The 19750-nt window shown below is 39.8% G+C and overlaps 2 protein-coding genes across 2 annotated transcripts; both read right to left on the bottom strand.

Moving 5' to 3' along the window:
* Positions 1 to 2: 2 nt before the first annotated feature.
* On the bottom strand, positions 3 to 15438 carry LOC129245158 (histone-lysine N-methyltransferase 2C). Its single transcript, XM_054883178.1, has 13 exons — positions 15272 to 15438; positions 14158 to 15078; positions 12673 to 12795; positions 5346 to 5515; positions 4862 to 5052; positions 2731 to 4799; positions 2598 to 2665; positions 2409 to 2479; positions 2028 to 2350; positions 1500 to 1702; positions 1304 to 1424; positions 1121 to 1243; positions 3 to 1007 (listed from the first exon to the last, which is right to left on the bottom strand). The coding sequence occupies exons 1-13, from the start codon at positions 15330 to 15332 to the stop codon at positions 487 to 489; spliced, it is 4965 nt and encodes a 1654-aa protein (XP_054739153.1). The 5' UTR covers positions 15333 to 15438; the 3' UTR covers positions 3 to 486.
* Positions 15439 to 16101: 663 nt separating this feature from the next.
* Positions 16102 to 18135, bottom strand: LOC129245159 (cofilin/actin-depolymerizing factor homolog). Its single transcript, XM_054883179.1, has 4 exons — positions 18002 to 18135; positions 16543 to 16733; positions 16374 to 16479; positions 16102 to 16314 (listed from the first exon to the last, which is right to left on the bottom strand). Exons 1-4 carry the CDS (start codon positions 18002 to 18004, stop codon positions 16168 to 16170), a joined length of 447 nt encoding a protein of 148 aa, XP_054739154.1. The 5' UTR covers positions 18005 to 18135; the 3' UTR covers positions 16102 to 16167.
* Between the last annotated feature and the right edge of the window lie 1615 nt (positions 18136 to 19750).

Raw genomic sequence — 19750 nt, 5'->3', positions numbered from 1 at the left:
CCTGCTTTTTATAAAACCACAAAAATTTAATTTGATTAAAACTTCGAAATTTTACAATCCTGCTTTTTATAAAACCACAAAGTTTAATTTAATTAAAACTTCGAAATTGTATTTGCTAGTAATATTTAATATAAATAAAAACATCGACATTAAATACAAATGTACATATGATCGCTTATGCGGTAGTCGGATAAATTTTACTTCAACCTATCACCACTAGCTGATACCATAAATTTACAATTTTCTACATTGAGTTTGAAATTCTTCCATATGAATCTAAAAAAATATAAGCAATATTACTAAATATGCATAAGCAATGTGCTACTAAACCAATATTTTAATTCAATTCTAGACTTGAAGAGGAAAATATATTCCATATACAATCTGAATATTTCATATCAATATTTTACAGTCATCAAATTAATTTAGAAAATAAAACAGAGGAAATAACAAACTTTTAAATATTTTCATTATCATCAATTATTATTATTCAAAATCTAATTTGTTTAATAAGTTTGGATTCGAAGCTAATTCATCTAAAGCTGGATCTGCATATTCAAGTATGTTAAAGTCGTCTTCTGCCGTAAGAGATTTTAAGAGATCATCATCATTTCCGTCACCCAAACCACCAAAAATATCTCCAAAAGCACCATTTTCATCAGAGTCCAATTTTTCAAGCTCGGACTCCGCACAGTCCGTTGGTTTTATATCCTTGCGACTTTTAAATACCTGTTTGTTTTCATTACCGTTTGCTTGCTCCAATTGAACTACTTCTAAAGGCTGCGCATTTTTGGATCCTTGAACAATCTCATTTTTGCTTTCAATATTCGTAAATGAATTTAATTTATTTGAACTGGACATTAAATCACTCGTTAAAGAATGCTGATACAAACTATTTGAAGAATTCGTGTTGATTGGGTTTGAGATCCAAGGATCTGTATTCGTTGTCCTTAGGTGTTGCTCCTTTAAAAGTAATGTTCTTAGATGCTTATTTTCAGACTGGTTATCTATGAAAGAAAGTAAAAGCACGGCCTTGTTATTATATTTTATATACATTATAACTTGTAGGTTATCTTTTTGACGTTTTTTAGCTTAATTAAAGTTTTAAAAGCTTAATTACCATTATTTTCTTTGGTAACCAATTGCTGCTGTGACCCCTTTTGCAAGATATCTTCATTATACACTATTGTACGTTTATCAATTGGATTCACTTCAGGCGATCCACTTAAATCAAAGGAATGCCCTAAAATTTAAAGTTCATATAAATACCTGTATTTTAATTTCTGAATTAATTTTATCAAACCCCTTTGATTATATGCCAAGCTATTTTGTGCTTCCTTAGCCTTTGCCTGGTGTTGTTTCCATATACGTTCTTGCTCTTGCTCTTTCAAAGACTTTTGATTAAAACATATGCGCTCCTGATCCTAAACAACACGTTTAGAATTATTCATTTATTACGATGAACTAACTGATATTTGGTCAATATTATTATATCTTACCTGTTGGGATCGCCGCATTCTGAGAGCGGATCGATTATCTTTTGCTTGTTGCAAAAATGGAGCTTTTTTCTCATTGGAAAGGGAACGCCACCTCTTAAGAATCTGCTTACAACGATCATTCCAATTGGGATATGTTTGTTTTAATTCAGGATGCTGGGTATTCGCGTAAAGAACTGCAGATATTGTTGCCATTTCTCCCAAGTCTGAAAAATTATTTAAAATTTACTAAGTACGTACGAAAAACCATTATGCAATATTTTTCACATAGGTATAATCTATATTATTGACGGGTACATCTCCTATAATTCGTGGTGGGCACGGTGATGTTAACCCACAAAAAGTGAATATTTTTTTTCGTTAGAATTATTTGTGAGATTGTTTAATAAATAATACCGCCGATCATCATATAATATGTGTTTTTAATGAACAGAGTATGCATACACATAGTATTACTTCTACCAGCGAAAATCTAAACTGAATAATTTAATCCTTCTAGGATGTGTCAATATTTTCATCATTTAGTCATACCTTCATCTCGTCGCATTTTTTCGGCTGTCTTTTGAGTTCCGGCAGAGTCAAGTTGTGCAGGAGCTGCTTTGAATTGCGATTTTTGGAGTTGATGAGCAAATTGACCATGTGTATTCATTGTATTTTCAGAGACAGGACTATCGATTACACGTGTCGAGTTGTCAATCTGAACATGCATCGGAAGTACTTGTATTTGGGATGTGTGCTCCTGACCTTGTTTCACATCCGATTTCTGCGTAATAAAGGCCGCGCCCGCCTTATTTTCATTTAAATTAGTTGGCTGCAAATTTACCTCCTCCATCGGCTTTGGAAGTACAATTGTTCTGTATAAACGATTTTTTGAGAATCTAGGTTTCGTCTATTGCTAAAAAAACTAATTACCTAAAATCTGTTCCTTGCTGAGAGTTGGAAAAAATTTGCTTTATTCCAAAACAGTCGGAAGCAGCGAGGACCTTAACAAAATTAATAAGAGAAAGATTAAAGATAAAAGATTAAAGTTAACTAAGCTAAGACTACAGTTTTTAATACAAATCATCACAGAGTAATGTAAATTTAAAATAACATACTCACTTGACCTTTACATAATGAGGTGGAAGTAGAGACACACGATTCATTTGTTACATCCGCCAGGAATGTAGCTATTATGGAGTAGTTTAGGTTATTCATATTAATGTTAAGGGGTGGCATAACTTATATAAAATACCTGGATTTCCTTTATCGTCAATACGTGCATTAGTAATCTTTGATTCATTAAATGAAGGTGATGTTAAAATGCCACTGTTTGGATTTTCTCTTATTAAGGCCGTAGTTTTTGTTGCATTACCAATACTAGAAGTTTTGTCTATATCTTTATTGCATTTAGCGCTTACATTTAAAGAGTCTTTCATATTGGCGTTTGGACTGTTTTGATCACTTTTTGCATTGATAGGCAATGCCGCTGAAGTTTTGGACAACACACTAGTTATTTCCTCATTAAATAAAGCATCGTTTAGCTCTACCAACTCATCAGATATGTCAGAATCTTCTACAGGTAATTGATTTTTACATTTCATATCGAGTAATGATTTACCGAAAAATGCTTCCTGTAAGTACGCAGGGTAAGCTTCACTTAAACGACTTTTAACTTTTTTTCGAACAGCTTTCTTTCTCTTTTCTGATTCCGAAAAACTACAATTGTTAGAATTTTGTGGCGGTTCTTCTTTTTTAAGTGCACGATTCCGTACACTAAACCCACCGATACCTATTTTTTGTAAATTTCTTTGACGCTTTTTCCGTAATATGGAAATGCCCTCATCGTTTGTAGAAATGGAAAATCCTTCAGGTGGACTATTGTCGGCACCCATCCAAACCATTCCATCCTTATATTGATCCAAGTCCTTCTTTTTTAAAGACTCTCCTTCAACAAAATCTTCTGCTGAAACATTCGCATTTGATCCAGCAACAACGGACTCTATAGCTGCTAGTATTCCCGATTCCTTAGTTTGTGAATCATTGGGAGTACGCATTTTACGTTTTTTCTTAATATCAGTGGACAACGCTTTAATCATATTTGCACCCCGTTCACTCATGCTTATACCATCTACCCAAAACGTAGCTTCTAGATCGTTGTTTTGCAAGTTAATATTATCGGGCGATGTTACATTTGTTTTATTGGTTACTGAAGTTTTCGAAGATAAATATTGTGCTAACGATTTCTCTTTAGGTCGACATAAAATACAATGATAGTCGATATTGTCACATATTTGCGCTTCCTCTTCAGTATTAATAGAGTCACAACGGCAATGAAGCCAGCGCTCACAATTTCTACATTGGATAATAAGTTCGCCTTCATTATATCTTTGATCGCAAAATGAGCACACTTCTTGGCTCGAACATTGTCCACATTCCATCAAACCATTATTTGCTATATTGCGGCTTTGTTGGTTTACTCCTGGTGTATATCGACCACATTTCTGGCAAGCAGCACACCACTTACATTTCCAATTGCCATGTGGAACTGTGTCTAACGGAGGACTCACGCAGTATATGTGATAGGAGAGATCACATTCGTCACAAAGTATCAGTCGAGCCTCATCATTTCGCTGACCACAACTTTCACATACAGTACAATCTAGACACCGCCATCCCCTTTCCAAAATTACATTAGACATTTTTGTATTCACGCAGTAGGGGTGATAACATTGGCCGCATTGTGCGCAAGCTATTAGGTAGCTCTCTTTGTCAAGACCAGCAGACCCACACATTACACATAAATCTTGTGACAATAGAAATTTGTCCTTAGCAGAGCATAATAAAATTTTTCTTTCCATTGACAAACTATCATCGGATGATCTATTTCCAGTCAATGTTCGATCACCGCACGAGGGTATATTAATATTATTCAATAAAAGCTGTCGTCCTTTTCCACGGACGTTATTACGCTTTCGACCGAGATGTGTTAAAATATGATTCTTTTGTCCCATTAATTTTCCACCTCGGCCACGTAATAAAATTTTTTTTCTGAACATTTTTGAAGATTGATATTCGGTTACACTAAAATCACTCCCACAATCCTTTGGGAAGCTTTCCATATCAATTTCTCTAACAAAATTATCATCAACTCCTTGAGGAAACGTAATTCCTTCTACTGAACGAGCTTGATTCGTCGTAATTTTTTCGCTCGTTGACATTAATTTACAATGTGGACAGATATAATCATAATCGGGGTTGCTTTCCTTTTTTTTGTGATAATTGATCAAGTCAGCATCCTCATCACATGTACTATGTACAAACCTATGATCCATTTAAAGATTTATTCGCGCAACTTCTCAAGTTATACATGTATTAATATTCACCTGTGACATAAGTTGCATTTAACCATTTCCTTGTGCGCAGAGGCTCGATACGCCTTATGACAAATGGGACAAGAGAACCCTTTGTTACGTTGCTGATAGCAGGAATCACAAATCGTGTATTGGCAATGCCATCGAGAAGATGCTCCACCACCAGGAGTTCTTGAACCACAGTCAGTACAAACTCGGCATCGCTGTAATTAAGCATATTTATTTATTTAAGTATATGAAACAAAAAATCTTACACACTATTCAATACACATGTACTTATAGTATGATATGTATAGTAGACTTACGATTAGAGTTAAAATAAAGTAATAAGGAATGCTTAACATCAAAACAATATGTGTAAGAAATTTACAAAAGATAGTCCATTAAAATAATAAAAACCATATTGAAAGTTCAATTATACTCAAAATAATTTGATAAAATACACACTTTTCAGATGCTTATCAAACATTTTGGCATCAATTTAAATCTGACTTACATTGCACTTCCATCCATACTTGGGCAAAGATGAAATCATGGGCCGCAAGCACGTAGTATGATATAATCGTTGGCATTGCTCACATTTGATAAAACGGCCCTCGGTTCCGTCCCCTTCTCTGCATATTTGACATTTACGGCAACTTGAACAGTTCCATCCAGCACGAGTTTCTAAAAATCCAAGTATGATATATTAGTCACGTTTATTTAAACAACTAGAATGCTGTTATTAAGGATTTATGTTGAAAGTCAAGCTCAAATTAAGGTCTAGCTGATGCTGAACATAAAGTTTGGAGGGATTCCCTTGTCTTCTTCTTAATTGACGCGATAACCGCTTAAGCGATTTTGACCGAGTTTAACAAAGCGCGCCCGTCGTTTATTTCTCATGCTTACCGGCCCCAGTTCGACGCATCAAGTGAAGCCAAGCCCTTGTCTACCTGGCGTTTCCAACACCAAATTTTCCTTCTTCTACTGCAACCGCGTCGAATACGACTTGATCTAGACTGCCGAGCCGCTGGAGCTTTATACGTTGAACTATGTATATGTCGCCGTAAAGCTCCTACAGCTTATTGTCCAATCGTCTGCGATATGCAAAGGTCTAAAAATCTTCCGCATAATCTTTATCGCAAACACTTCAAGGGACGCCACACTGTTGTTACCGTTCAACTCTACACCATACAATAGGACGGGCATATAAAAATTTGTTTTTACTCAGTTGGCTACTTAGTCCAAAGTAGCACTTATTGGCGAGAGATTATCCGTTGGATTACATTGTTGATATTATTATCGGTTTTAATGCTGGTTCCTAAATAAACGAAGCCTCCTATTACTTGAAAATCATAACTACTGGCAGGGCTTGCTGAACTACTACAACAGCAACAACTGTTTGTTTGATTACAGGATGTACTTCATCTTGGCCTGGACGTCGAAGTCCCTCTCCCACTACAAATTCAACACCGAATTTGCAGTAGACATCGCATGGTCTTCTTGTCTTGTCGTTGAGAATCTCTTGAATGGCGGTAATGTCAGCATTTGCTCATCAACCAGATGACCAAATAAAGGACCACACATTCATGGTGCATGCTCTAAAACCATAGTCCGTATTTCGTTTGCCCTAGTCATCATTACATAAGAGAATTCTCTTCCAAGGGTTTGTTTTTTGTTTTCATTTCATTTGCAATACCAGGGCTGTTTCTTCTCCTCACATTAGCTCGTTTCCAAACGTCTATTCGGAAGCTAGAAGAATCGTTCGCCATATATATATGTATATAATTGTGCCAGGGTTACGCGGGCCTCTCGGGGTATTTGGAGCTCTTTATCTGCTGCGGGTGGTGGTTGGGCTGGTTGGACTCCGATCACGGATGTAGCAGATGTCTACATGGGTGAAACCCACCCTAGCAGAAACAGTTTGCTGAGCAGTTTGTTGTGCTCCTTTACAAGTAGCATCTGTGCCTCATTGTGTAGGTGTTGTAGAGGGGACATAAGGAGGCAACTCGTCTAGCAACATTGCTTTGTCTTTGCTCCAAGTACTCCCGGCTAGCGATTTGAAGACCTTGTTTCAATTTTGGACTTTAGTGTCAATTGGGGTTGTGTGCGCAGAGGACAGCAAACTATCGAAGGTTACTTATAAAATTTTGGGGTTGTTTACAGTCGGAATTGGTATGTCATCGACTTTGATCTTGAGTCCAGCTGGAAAGAGGGTCGCCGTGGAGGAAAGTTGTAGATTCCTCGCAGTGAAAAAGCGAGAAAGGCAGGCGAGGTAGATTAATGTCATTGCCCAACGCCATTATCGTGCAATCGTCAGCGTAGGAGACCAGGGGACTTCCTCTGGTGGCTAGGGGAGCTTTGATATAGAGAAGTTGAAAAGCAAGGGTGAAGGGCCACCACCCAGCGGAACACCTTGATTTATCTTCCTCTATTTAGATATTTGGTCTCGAAAGATCACTGACGAGTGTCGATCACTCAGATAGTTAGCGGAGCACCTCTTCAGCCCTGGCGGGAGTGTCGACTGTATAATGTGAGATGTAAAGATGCATCGTGTAGAGTGGGAGTAGAGGGGCTTCAAGAGTCTTCACTACTGGGGACAGGTGAGTTATCGGCCCATAAGATTCCCCTTGGTTGGCGGGTTCCCCGGATTTCAGAAGTGGGACTACTATCCCTGATTTCCACTTGTCAGGAATGATGAGAGTGGCCATGGACAGATTGAAAACCCTTGTGAGATACCCTACTCCCAATGGATCTACGTTTTTCAGCATCAGCTTGTTAAGTCCATCAGGGCCAATGGCTTTTGATGGTCTAGTGTTATTGATGGCCCCTGAACTTCATCACAGGAGAAAGCAAGTGGCGCACTGTTGTTCAGTAGTTTGTGTAGCCGCCTGCTGGCACGAAGCTTGTCGGTCGGAGGATGCAGTATGAATTTCCGGCTAAAATAGCTCGCTCAACCCTTCTGGTCCGACGAAGTGCAAACGTTAAAAGTGATAGCCACCTTATTGTAGTGCTCCTTCATGTTCGAAGGCAACCTTACGGTGGACCAGACCTTACTCACACCAGTGGTGAAGTTACAAGTCTTCAGGTGCTCTACCCAATGATGAACGCACCAATATCAAGGTGATATCCTGCCGGGCAGCAGGTGACAGTGATTATATATATATTATAAATTTCGAGCTCGGCATCGCCTGACCGGGCAGTTTTAACATTCTAAGGGGTTTGGTTTCTTGGACAGCAGCTATTGTGATTCCGTGTCGACTCAGAAAGTCGATTATGTCATCTATCTTGCTTGTAAGTCCGTTACAGTTAAATTGAAGAAGCTTGAAGCTCCTCGGAAGGACTGTCGTAACATGGGGTGTGAGGGAAGCGTGGGGTTGTCTGCCTTGGACCTGCTGTACGTTCCGCTGTTATTGGGGCGGTTGCGGGCACAGGGCTCTACAGCGAGGGCGAAGAGCTGCTGGCACTAGCCCTGTCTAGTGTATCGTATATCACCCCACCCCTTACGTCACAGGAACAAACTCTCGCAGCAAACCTGCTCCAAATACTTCTCCTCAGGGCTGGAGTCGAATCCAACCCTGGGCCAGAGGTGTTCTACTGCTGCGTCTGCCATCAACGGCTCCACCCGAACTCCACCTCGGTTAGGTGCAATAAGTGCAACGGGTGGAGCCACCTTAAGACCTGCTCAGGCCTTAAGTCGCACAGGGAGTGGTCCACACGGTATGTGGCCACGTGTTGCTCCCGCCAACAGGCGTCTGATGCCTCCACGGCTACAACAGCCCCTGATAGGCCGGCACTACCAACCGCCACCACAACCCACACCTCCACGGTGAGGAGCCTATCGGAGCAACACAACTCCCCTTCAACCCCTCCTATCCCTTCCTGCTCCAACCCCAGTGCGGGGACAAACCAGCAGCTCCTGGTCCCCCGTACAGTCTGTTCCGTGTGTCAGACCGTAATACCTCGGAATCTGGTATCAGTCCAATGCAATTCCTGCAGTGGCTGGTGCCATTTTCGGAGATGTTCCGGCCTGCGCACCACCCGTGAGTGGACAACTGCCTACGTTGCCCCCTGCTGCAGAGCTCTGCACCCACTACCTCCACCGGAGGCGCGGCCGCCCACCACCATCAGGCCGCAACAACCACAGTGGATTGCGCAGCAGGTCCAACGAAGACAACCCCACGCGTCCCTCACCCCCCGGATTACACTGACCTCACCGAGAAGCTTCAAGCTTCTCCAGTTTAACTGCAACGGACTTACGAGTAAGGTCGACGAGATAGTCGACTTTATGAACCGGCACAGTATCAAGATAGCTGCGGTCCAAGAAACAAAGTTGCACGCTAGGTCATCTCTGATCACCAGGGATGGCTATAACGTGCACAGACACGATCGCGAGCAAGACAACGGTGGTGGCCTAGCGTTTATAGTCCACCACACTGTGCAGTATCGTCTTATCGATGAAGGAATCGACCCCAGGGACAGCACCTTAGAATGTCAAGGCATAGCTGTCCGGTCAGGCGATTCCGAGCTCGAAATTTTTAACATATACATACCCCTTGTCACCTGCTGCCCGGCAGGATATCACCCTGATATAGGTGCGCTCATCAGAGGTGAAAACCGATTGGTTGTAGGTGACTTTAATGCGCATCACGATCTTTGGCATTCAAGCCTGCCAAATGATCGTAGGGGACAGCAATTGGCAGAGCAGATAGACGACTCGACATTCAGCACAGTGAACGACGACCCCACCAGGGTAGTGGGCAATTGTAGCAGCTCGCCTGACCTAACAATAGCTAGCGCGGGTCTGATAAATAGCATAACGTGGCGACCTATGCTATCGCTTGCATCAGACCAGTTGCCCATTATCGTCTCGATCGAGAGACTTGCCGATTTCGTTTCCGCGAATCACCGGTCCTATTTTAACTTTAAAAAAGCTAATTGGGCCGGCTTCACGGAATTCACCGAGGACACCTTCGCCGCTCTTCCCATCCCCACTGATGTGCGCGTCGGCGAACGCGCATTCCGCAAGGTGCTCACAGCTGCTGCGGCTCGCTTCATCCCAGCTGGATGTTATAAGGACATCCGTCCTCACTTCCCAGCAGAAGCAGCCAGTTTAGCAAACGAGCGTGACCAGCTACGCCAGGCCGATCCCGGGGATCCCCGCATAAGGGATCTTAATATGGAGATCCGGCAACTGGTAAATCAACATAAGCGGACTAAATGGGTTGAGCACCTGAAGACTTGTAACCTCACCTCCGGAGTGAGTAAGCTCTGGTCCACCGTTAGGTCCCTGTCGAACCCGACGAAACACAACGACAAGGTGGCTATCACCTTCAACGGTTGTACTTCGTCGGACCCGAAGAGATGCGCGAGCTGCTTTAGCCGGCTGTTTACACTGCATCCTCCGGGCGACAGAACCAAACGTCGTGTTACCAGAAGGCTGCACAAACTGACGAACGACAGTGCGCCACTTACTTTCTCCTGTGATTAGGTTCAGGGGGCCATCAACAAGTCGAAATCATCGAAAGCCATTGGCCCTGACGGACTTAACGCGCTGATGCTGAAGCATCTGGGACCCCTGGGAGTAGGATACCTCACAAGGGTCTTCAATTTGTCTCTGGCCACTCTCATCATCCCTGACAAGTGGAAAGCAGGGAGAGTGGTCCCACTATTGAAACCTGGGAAACCCGCCAACCTAGGGGAGTCTTATCGGCCGATAACTCTCCTTTCCCCAGTAGTGAAGACACTTGAAGCCCTCCTACTCCCACTCTTCACGACACACCTGGCCCCAGCCCCACATCAGCACGGATTCCGACGAGTGCACAGTACCACCACGGCACTCACCGCCATAAACGCCCAGATAAATCGCGTGCTTAACCAAAACCGCCCCTGCGAGAGGACTGTCCTAGTAGCGTTGGACCTAAAGAAAGCTTTCGATACTGTCAGCCATTCCACGCTACTAGATGATATTTATCAGTCGACACTCCCGCCAGGGCTGAAGAGGTGGTCCGCGAACTACCTGAGCGGTCGGCACTCGTCAATGATTTTTCGAGATCAAATGTCAAAGCAGAGGAAGATTAAGCAAGGCGTACCGCAGGGTGGTGTCCTTTCACCCTTGCTTTTTAACTTCTACATCTCGAAGCTCCCCCAACCACCAGCGGGAGTTTCACTGATCTCATACGCTGACGATTGCACGATAATGGCGTCGGGCAATGACATCGATGGCCTGTGTTCCAAAGTGAACAACTACCTCACCGACCTTTCTCGCTTTTTCACTGCGAGGAATCTCCAACTTTCCCCCACCAAGTCCACGGCGACCCTTTTCACCACCTGGACAAAGGAGGTCAAGCTGTCCCTTAAGGTAAAAGTCGACGACACACCAATTCCGGCTGTGAATAATCCCAAAATTTTGGGTGTAACCTTTGACAGCTTGCTCTCCTTCTCTGCGCATACGACCACAATTGCCACTAAAGTCCAAAATCGCAACAAGGTCCTCAAATCGCTGGCCGGCAGCACTTGGGGCAAGGACAAAGAACTGTTGCTTTCGACATTTAAGGCAATTGGCCGGCCGGTTCTAAACTATGCTGCACCTGTCTGGTCGCCTGGAACTAGTGATTCGCAGTGGACAAAGCTACAGACTTGTCAAAATACCGCCATTCGGACAGCGACCGGGTGCCTCCTGATGTCACCCATACAACACCTGCACAACGAGGCACAAATGCTCCCAGTCGCGGAGCACAACAAATTGCTCAGCAAACAGTTCCTGCTGGGGTGTTACCGCAGGTTTCACCCCTGTAGGCACCTGCTTGAGCCCGAGCCGCCTACCAGGCACGTCAGGAGACACCTCCTCGACTACGCTGACGAACTCCAGGACAAAACTGACCGAGACCTACTGGACCGGACAGTATTCAGACAGTCAATAAACGACATTCACCGGGAGACCGTCACCACCTTTATGAACTCCCGTCCCGTGAATGCCGTAATCGGAGTCCAACCACCACCTATTGCAGATGAAGAGCTCCAGCTTCCCCGTGAGACTCGTGTAACATTGGCACAATTACGTTCTGGATATTGTAGCAGGTTAAACTCCTACTTATCCAGAATTGACCCCGACATACCAAACACATGTCCGGCATGTGAAGGTACCCCGCACGACACTAACCACCTCTTCACATGCCCCCTTAATCAGACTCATCTAACCCCCCTCTCCCTCTGGACCCAACCTGTCGAAACAGCATGTTTCCTGGGCCTACCCCTAGATGAGCTAGACGAAGACGACAGATGATATACCTACACTGACAGGGCTAAATATGCTGTTAAAAACAACAAACAACAGCTGCTGGTTTGTACCCGCACTAGGGTTGGATCATGACGGTTGGGGTTGGTCGATGTTGGAGGAATGGTGTTGCACCGATAAGCTCCTAACCTTTGACGTTTGATTTGTGGCGGCGATTGTTGGGCACATTAGAGGATGTGGTAGCCGTTGAGGCTGAAGACGCCTGGCGACGGGAGCAACACGTGACCACATACCGTGTGGAACACTCCCTGTGTGATTTAAGGTGGCTCCACCTGTTACACTTGTTACACCTAACCGAGATGGAGTTCGGATAGAGCTGTTTATGGTAAACGAGCAGCAATAGAATACCTCCGGTCCAGGGTTGGATTCAATACCAGCTTTGAAGGGAAGTATTTGGAGTAAAGTTGGTGCATAGGATTGCTCTTGTGACGATGGTAGAGGGGTGCGATACGGTGCTTTCGACACTGCTAGTTTACTGGGGCGGCAGTCTTTGGTTGATCTGAGAAATCATTGTACACAATTTCATAAACATATGTAACAAACTGACCTGGAGTATTTATTAGACCAACGCAATTCGTGTGAAAATGTTCTCCGCATGTGGCACACATGATAATTTTTGCAAGATCATCCATATGCGAGCAGTTGTGGCAAGCGATATTAGCATCTGGACCTGTAAATAATATAAATATATTTAAATAAGACTATGTATATCAATTCTTTATTGTTACAAGATCCACACAATTAAAGCTATCACGTGTTTTGCCAAAATCATTGCTGATCATAAATTGCTTATTTATTGTTATTATTAGGAGAGAATTTAACAATGCGACCGACATGAAAAATCTATTGTGTGAATGCATGAAGATTCAAAATATATGTATATCTGTCCCGAACTTCCTCAACAAATTTTAGTATTTGTCTTATTTTATTGAAATTTTTTTCCGTCGATGTTAAAATATGTTTACCCAAGTATTTATTAGTTCCATACAATCTTTAAATCGGTTTAGGTTAAAACTACCTATCATTGAATTTGAATACTTTAAACCCGGTAGATAATGTCAGTATGATCTTCATTGCCTTTTCTCAACTTCCTGAATAAGAGACTTTCCCTCTCTCCCCTTTCAAATTGCTCAATTATTTTAATAAAAAAAACACAAGAACCATTAACTTTCAACTCTAAAGCCAAATCGATAATTCAGAAAATATTACTTATAGAGCATTAAGGGGTTACGCCACTCTAGCTACTGTAAAAAAGCAGTTTTTTAAGGATTTTTTTTACATTGAAAGAAAGGTGCTAGGAAAAAACTGTTTAAGTATATTATTAAGCATGTATTTAAGTGTAATTACAAATATTTTTATTGAAAAATATTACAAAATGGCGCCTTTGGAGTGAATCTCTGAACGCGCCCTGCGAAAAAGGCACTTCACGGCACGCAGTACAACTGACGTAAATGTCCACCTAAACCAAATTAAAAACATTCTTCTCAATCGACGTGAGTATAGCTGTAGAAATACGTACGGGATTTTAGAAATATTGAAATTTGTGTATTTTGCAGATGTTTGAAGTCAAAAGTAGAATTTTTCGTCTAAAATGGAACCGTTAATTGTTTATAAAAATTTTTCTAATCAATTAATAAAAAAATCCGTACGTATTTCAGTGCGGAATAATGTTCTAAAGATCCTTGTACAATTACAAGTGAAAATATTAAAAATTGTTTGTGTTATGCTGCTTGCCGTTTTGAAAAATCACGTTTTGAGATAAACACGGTTTAAATTTGTATAGTCGGTTCAGAGACGTCAGAGGCGCTCGCGCAAAAGTGCGAAATATTAGAGATAAACATTTTTTTCACGCATAGGACTTTTTGTTTTATATTCTAAAGAGTTTAAAGCATCTTTTAAGCAAAAAAAAAAAATTTCGATATTTTGAAAATCCTAGAGTGGCCTAACCCCTTAAGCCTTGAAAAATAAAGTTGTAGAAATAATGTTAATTAAAGAAATGGGTTAATCGTATATACAAAAACAAAATACTTACATATTATCATAACTTGCTCAATATGGTCTACACAAAAAACTGTAAAATTGTCCATGATTTGAAAGCCTCCGCTAGCTGCAGCGCATGGCAAATGGAATACCTTCGTGCAACTCATTTTACATGTAACACTTGCACCATACTGCCCGCAAAATGAACATTTTTGCGTCAGACTCTTGGCAATTAACAGCTCTATACTCGATTTTAATTCACTTGTTTTCCCACTTACTCCTTGTGACCACATAATACACATACGGTGTAAGTATATATATGAACCATCTAAAAGATCGCGAAAATATGTTATTTCAGTATGTCCTACTCGGTCTAGTTCATTGAAGTAGTCGTTCTGATTAAGTTTTCCTTTACAGTTGCTTTTTTGCCTCCGAAAAGCACTTTGTTCGGTTGAAGTACTTCTTAAGCTTTCATCAGTTTTACACACTTTAATCTCTTTATAATATTGTGCAGCCTTTTCGCAGTTACCGGGATCCGTCTCCCATCTTAAAAAATCCCCCTGACCCAAGGCACTTTTTTCATCTAAATTACATAAACAACATACTTTGCCGGGATAATTGTCAAGATTTGAAATATCATCAATAGTATGTAATGATTTATCCTCAGGATAACCCGTATTGGAGCTTTCAGATGACGACAAGACTGAGAGTGTTAAGCCACTCCGATCATTACATGTGTTTTGATCTCCAAAAGTTTTGCGCTTCTGAGTGCCTTTAAGATAAGGCAAATCTTTACGAGGACGTCCAGGACCTCTTTTAGAATTATTTAATTTACTTTCCATTCCAGAAATAAGTCCCAAAAAGGGATCTACATTTTCAGTTGCACCTTGTAAGTATAACTGAGGGGGGAAAGTAGTTTCATCATTGCCCGCTGTTGGAGATGATATGTTCGAATTTGGCGTTGTAGGAGCAACTGTAAAAATTGAAAAACATACATTCGTGAATGATAAATATAAATATCAAACTTAGTTTTTTGTGTTCACAAACACAAGGAATTTATATTATAAATACCTGTATTGGATAGTTTAGTAAATTATTGATATTGTCTCTATTAGCGTATAGAATTTACATAAGGACATTTTTTGATTCTTAATTATTGTGCTTACCGGGAGGGAAATGACGCAGTACATCCAAATCATTATCTTCACTTTCCAGTTCTAGGTCCATTTTTTTTTAAATTTAATTTACAACTGGTTAAAAAACTTTTATATTGGTACTTTAGTTAGGAATGTAGCATTATTTCTGTCAATTGAACAAATCGTTTTCGAATGGGAACAGCACTACCTTTAAAGTGACACATTTCTGAAATATAGGAATCGGGTAGAAAATACAGAGTGACGCACATAACAAAAAATTCAATTTGTTGCGTTTTCTTATGACATATTTCAGATCCAGTAAAAACAATTACATTGCCAGCATTTCTTAGAATATTTCTTTGACTCTTTTTTTTTATAATCTAAAAACAAGAAAATAATTAATTTTCATGGATTTGTCTATAGGTGAATGAACACAAGTAATTTTGAAGAATTACACTCTTTGACATATAGTCGGTTTACGAGCAACTTGGAAATGGCTTACCAGAAAATCAACTAGTATAAACCATCGGTTAATTGATCCAAAGTAGCGGCCTTTACCAAATAAGGCAAGGCTTCAGAATTGAACATGTGTGTGTGCCGATTGTCAGTTCGTGCAACATTCGTCAATAGGTATACTAAATATGAAGACTGCAAACTCCAGATTTCTCATATATGTATATGTTGTACTGGTATGATTAAGTGCATACACACTACTTCATATGTTAAATTTTGTAATCGTCATATATTTAACAATTGTTACTCAGCAATTATTTATACTTATCAATATTGATAGTAAGTAAAATACTATACCATGTGCTAGCCTCAGATCCATTAAAAACCACCTTTTTAATAACCCCAAATTTAATTTTTCTTATTTTTGTTTATTTCTACTGCAAATACAAAAAAAGTAGAACACTGTATCATATTTATTGACGATCTGTGGCGCGCAATTTCTCTTCGACAGCTTCTCTAGAAGCTTCAGAAAGGTCGGTAGCTTGAATATATTTTTGCACACCCACCAATGACTTCTTCAGAGCATCAAATGAACTCGAGTACAACATCTTCTTCTTAACCTGTAACAATAATTCGCTCAAAATGTTGTAAATATACCGAAAAAAAATTGTATATTTACCTTGGCAGTGTCCGGGCACCAAGACATAAGAAAAAGTTTCTGCTTCTTTGAGCTTTCTGATGTTCCTTGACATTGGTGCATATATTCAAAATCGAATAATCCATAACTGGAAAAATTTACTTATCAAAATAGAACACACATTTATTAGTAGTAAATCTATAATACTTACCGGCATTCTCCAGGACCACATTTCTGGATGTCTTCAAGAAATTGGTCGTATTCAGCATTCCGGTCACCAACGGTTTCAACATCAATTTGTTTCTCGTCACGTATATAAAAAATTACATAGCGGTGTTTTTTATCCTTTTTAATTTCTTCGTATGTTGTTTTGCAAACATCTGAAACGGTAACCCCGGAAGCCTGAAATTTATAGAAAAAAGTAACTTTGTAATAACTTTAGCGTATCTAAAATATATTTATACACTCATAATAGAAATTGAAGCAAGTGGTAATCGTATTAGAAGCTAAATCTCAACAGTTTGCCAACAATTTAAAATAAACACATACATATGTATGTATAAGTATAGCTAGATAAGTATATGTATGTGTATATATATACACAACACCTACGTTTCTTTTAAATTATTTATGGATATTTTCTTAATTAATTTAAAATTATAAACTATATCCAGCCTCTTCCTCAGGTTTTTATTTAATATACGATATAAATTTTACCTTGTACAAACAATCGATTAGTATATATTTCGTTGCATTGTATGGAACAAACTGTACTAAATGTGGTTCTTTAGACTATCTTCGCCAAATTATTTTCTGAATATATCAAGTGTAAAAAATCAGTGTTACACATAAAAATAGACAAGTTTAAAAATACACATGCAATATGTACAAACCATCTGCTTCAAATAATTTATATCTACAGTGAATTATTAAGTGTATAAATTTTATTGAAATCTAAGTTATTGCAAATTTATATTTCTATTAACCAAACTTAATTATAGTCTGATAGAAAATATAAAAATTAACATAATTTGACCTCCCCTCCAAGGTCGGGGAAAATTTATTGTACCATTATACATACTATCTGGACAAAGCGGCAAACCGCATGGCGGAAAGTTGCTCTCATTCATTTTACGTTCGACTTTTTTTTTTGTATAGGGCACTTGGGATACCCAAGGCTTCAAAATAATTTTTAAGTGTGTGTATATATGCACATTCATATTTTTTTCTTTAAATTAACGCTAACGTATTGCTGAATGATTCATTTACACACACTTATGTGAACTTGCCGCCGCTTATACTTTCGCTCTACGATAACAGAAGTTCTGCACCATCTTTTCGTGGTAAGTATAAAATACAATGTGAAATACGAATGTGAGCGTATATTACTCATATTTTTAATACCCATTGTTCATTTCACAATACTTATAATTATATTTGGAAAATTTGGCGTTAGTTTACGTGAATGATACATTCGCAATTCTTTCCGGCTTTTTAACCAACCGGGGTAGGCAAGCTACCACACACACATATTAGCAAAATTTTCACTAGATATTAAATTTCAATTTTCTTCAACAATTTATATTAATGACTATTTCGGCCACAAAACTTTCTACACTTAAAAATGTCTTTTTTTAATTTACAATGGAAAAATATATAATCAGACATACCATTTTCTTAAGTTATATGCACAAAAGCTATGAAAAACGTTCGATCTAATTGCACCAACTGCTTTCAGAACGTACAAATCTACACACGAATACCAAATGGGTATATGTGCATGAGTTATCCAAAATCCATGATTACCATATTCTTTTTCGAAAAGGGTGTTTCCATTCCATTTTCTCCCGTTTCAAAGTGAAACTTATCGTTCCTCGAAGTCGATAGGTTTGACCGACAGGTGTATTGTTAAGGACTGTCTGGATCAAGAAATTTTTCTTAACAGTTTGCCAGGATAGTAAACTTTATATTTTCCGTAGTTATTATTTAGACTAGCATATTATAAGACTTATGTGATTTGAGAATGTCACGTGCAAGTTTTCAGGCAATTTGCGTTTCGATTACCAACATACTTACTTATTTACTAACATATTCAAGCTTTTGCAGATTTGCTTTCTGATCTCAACTTTGACAAGAAGCACTTATGCTATGCTGTTATGTTCCCACGGCACGTAAATCGCTCTCTCCTTCATAATTCACTTACCAATCAATACTCTTCCATTTACATAATTCGCCATTAAATATACCTCATTTTAAATAATACCTTTGCGAATCACGAATAGTTCGTTGTTGTTGTAGCAGCATAAATATTCCCCATACGGGGAATGCTGCTGAAGTGACAGTCCTTGGCCGGATATAAATCCAGGTCGTTCTGGTTACGTAGAACCGACTGTCGTGGTTACGAACAATTCGTTGCCCTCCTTAGTGCTTATCACAAATATATCGAAATTAGGTGTCAAACCAAAACGGAAGAGTAAATCGAAACAGAATTAACAAACGTTGAACAATAATCAGTAAAAATTAAGTTTTAATGATGGAAGCAAAAAGAAAAGATATTGTTACGAGCGAAAATGTCATCGCAGGTATCACAAATGTCAGCCGAGTTGTCGTTGAATTTAGATGCGGAACTGGAACAACAAGATACACATATATCCAAGTTAGAGGCTAAGAAGACAGATATGACGTCGCAACTGGAAACCATTGAGGTGAATTACAATTGAATCTTCCGAATGTGTTAACCAGTTTTCCGAATGTAAAAGCACTGTAACATTCCCGATATTTAAGCTTCAGTTCGACAAAACTGCAACAATAAATCACTGGAGTACTGCAGACAAACTGCATTGGCTGTCTCGCGCAAGGGTTCCGCCGTCAAAGTATTGCAGAGAATTCCAGAAACCGATCGGGACAACTATGAGAGTCTGATTGAATAAAAAAACATTACGGGAGTGACCATAGACAAGAAATGTTCCAGATGGAATTGACGAATCGCTATCAGAAGACATATGACAGCTTGCGACAGAGATTGAGTGGTTGACACATTTGACGTATACGAAAGAAATCCCAGACTTCCGAACACAAAACGGGCAGAAAACTCAACACCGAAGGGATGTTTGCTGAAACAGTGCCGTTTACGCTGACATAGGAAACAGCAGCTCTCCTGAGCAAGCCAGTGCACAAAGTACGTCGGATTGATGTTGAAGAGCTACCTCGATGGAGGAAACCATGAGGAAAACAGAAAGGGAGTCCTTTCCGCAGCTTACACGAAGACGTTCGGATTTAAAGTGTTACAACTGCGGTAAGACCGGACAAATGGCTCGCAATTGCAGTACACAATGCAGCCGACAGAAGACGAACCTAGGAGAAAGAAATCGAAGCGCTGAAATTGGCAATGGCTTCCCCGGTGCTCAGCGGGCGTTAAA

This window comes from Anastrepha obliqua, chromosome 4 (assembly GCF_027943255.1).
Source record: "Anastrepha obliqua isolate idAnaObli1 chromosome 4, idAnaObli1_1.0, whole genome shotgun sequence".
NCBI lineage: Eukaryota > Metazoa > Arthropoda > Insecta > Diptera > Tephritidae > Anastrepha > Anastrepha obliqua.
The sequence above is the reverse complement of the archived record's forward strand: the minus strand, read 5'-3'. Positions and strand labels throughout refer to the sequence as shown.

What these genes read in the sequence shown, in the direction of transcription:
- LOC129245158 (XM_054883178.1), bottom strand. Translation starts at nt 15,332, where the DNA reads ATGGACCTAGAACTGGAAAGTGAAGATAATGATTTGGATGTACTGCGT. An exon ending in ACTGCGTCATTTCCCTCCCG is followed by an intron (nt 15,079 to 15,271) that starts GTAAGCACAATA and finishes CAATTTTTACAG; the next exon opens with TTGCTCCTACAACGCCAAAT. An exon ending in AAATGCAACTTATGTCACAG is followed by an intron (nt 4,800 to 4,861) that starts GTGAATATTAAT and finishes AATGGATCATAG; the next exon opens with GTTTGTACATAGTACATGTG.
- LOC129245159 (XM_054883179.1), bottom strand. An exon ending in TGTGGTCCTGGAGAATGCCG is followed by an intron (nt 16,480 to 16,542) that starts GTAAGTATTATA and finishes AAATTTTTCCAG; the next exon opens with TTATGGATTATTCGATTTTG. An exon ending in GGTGCCCGGACACTGCCAAG is followed by an intron (nt 16,315 to 16,373) that starts GTAAATATACAA and finishes TTATTGTTACAG; the next exon opens with GTTAAGAAGAAGATGTTGTA.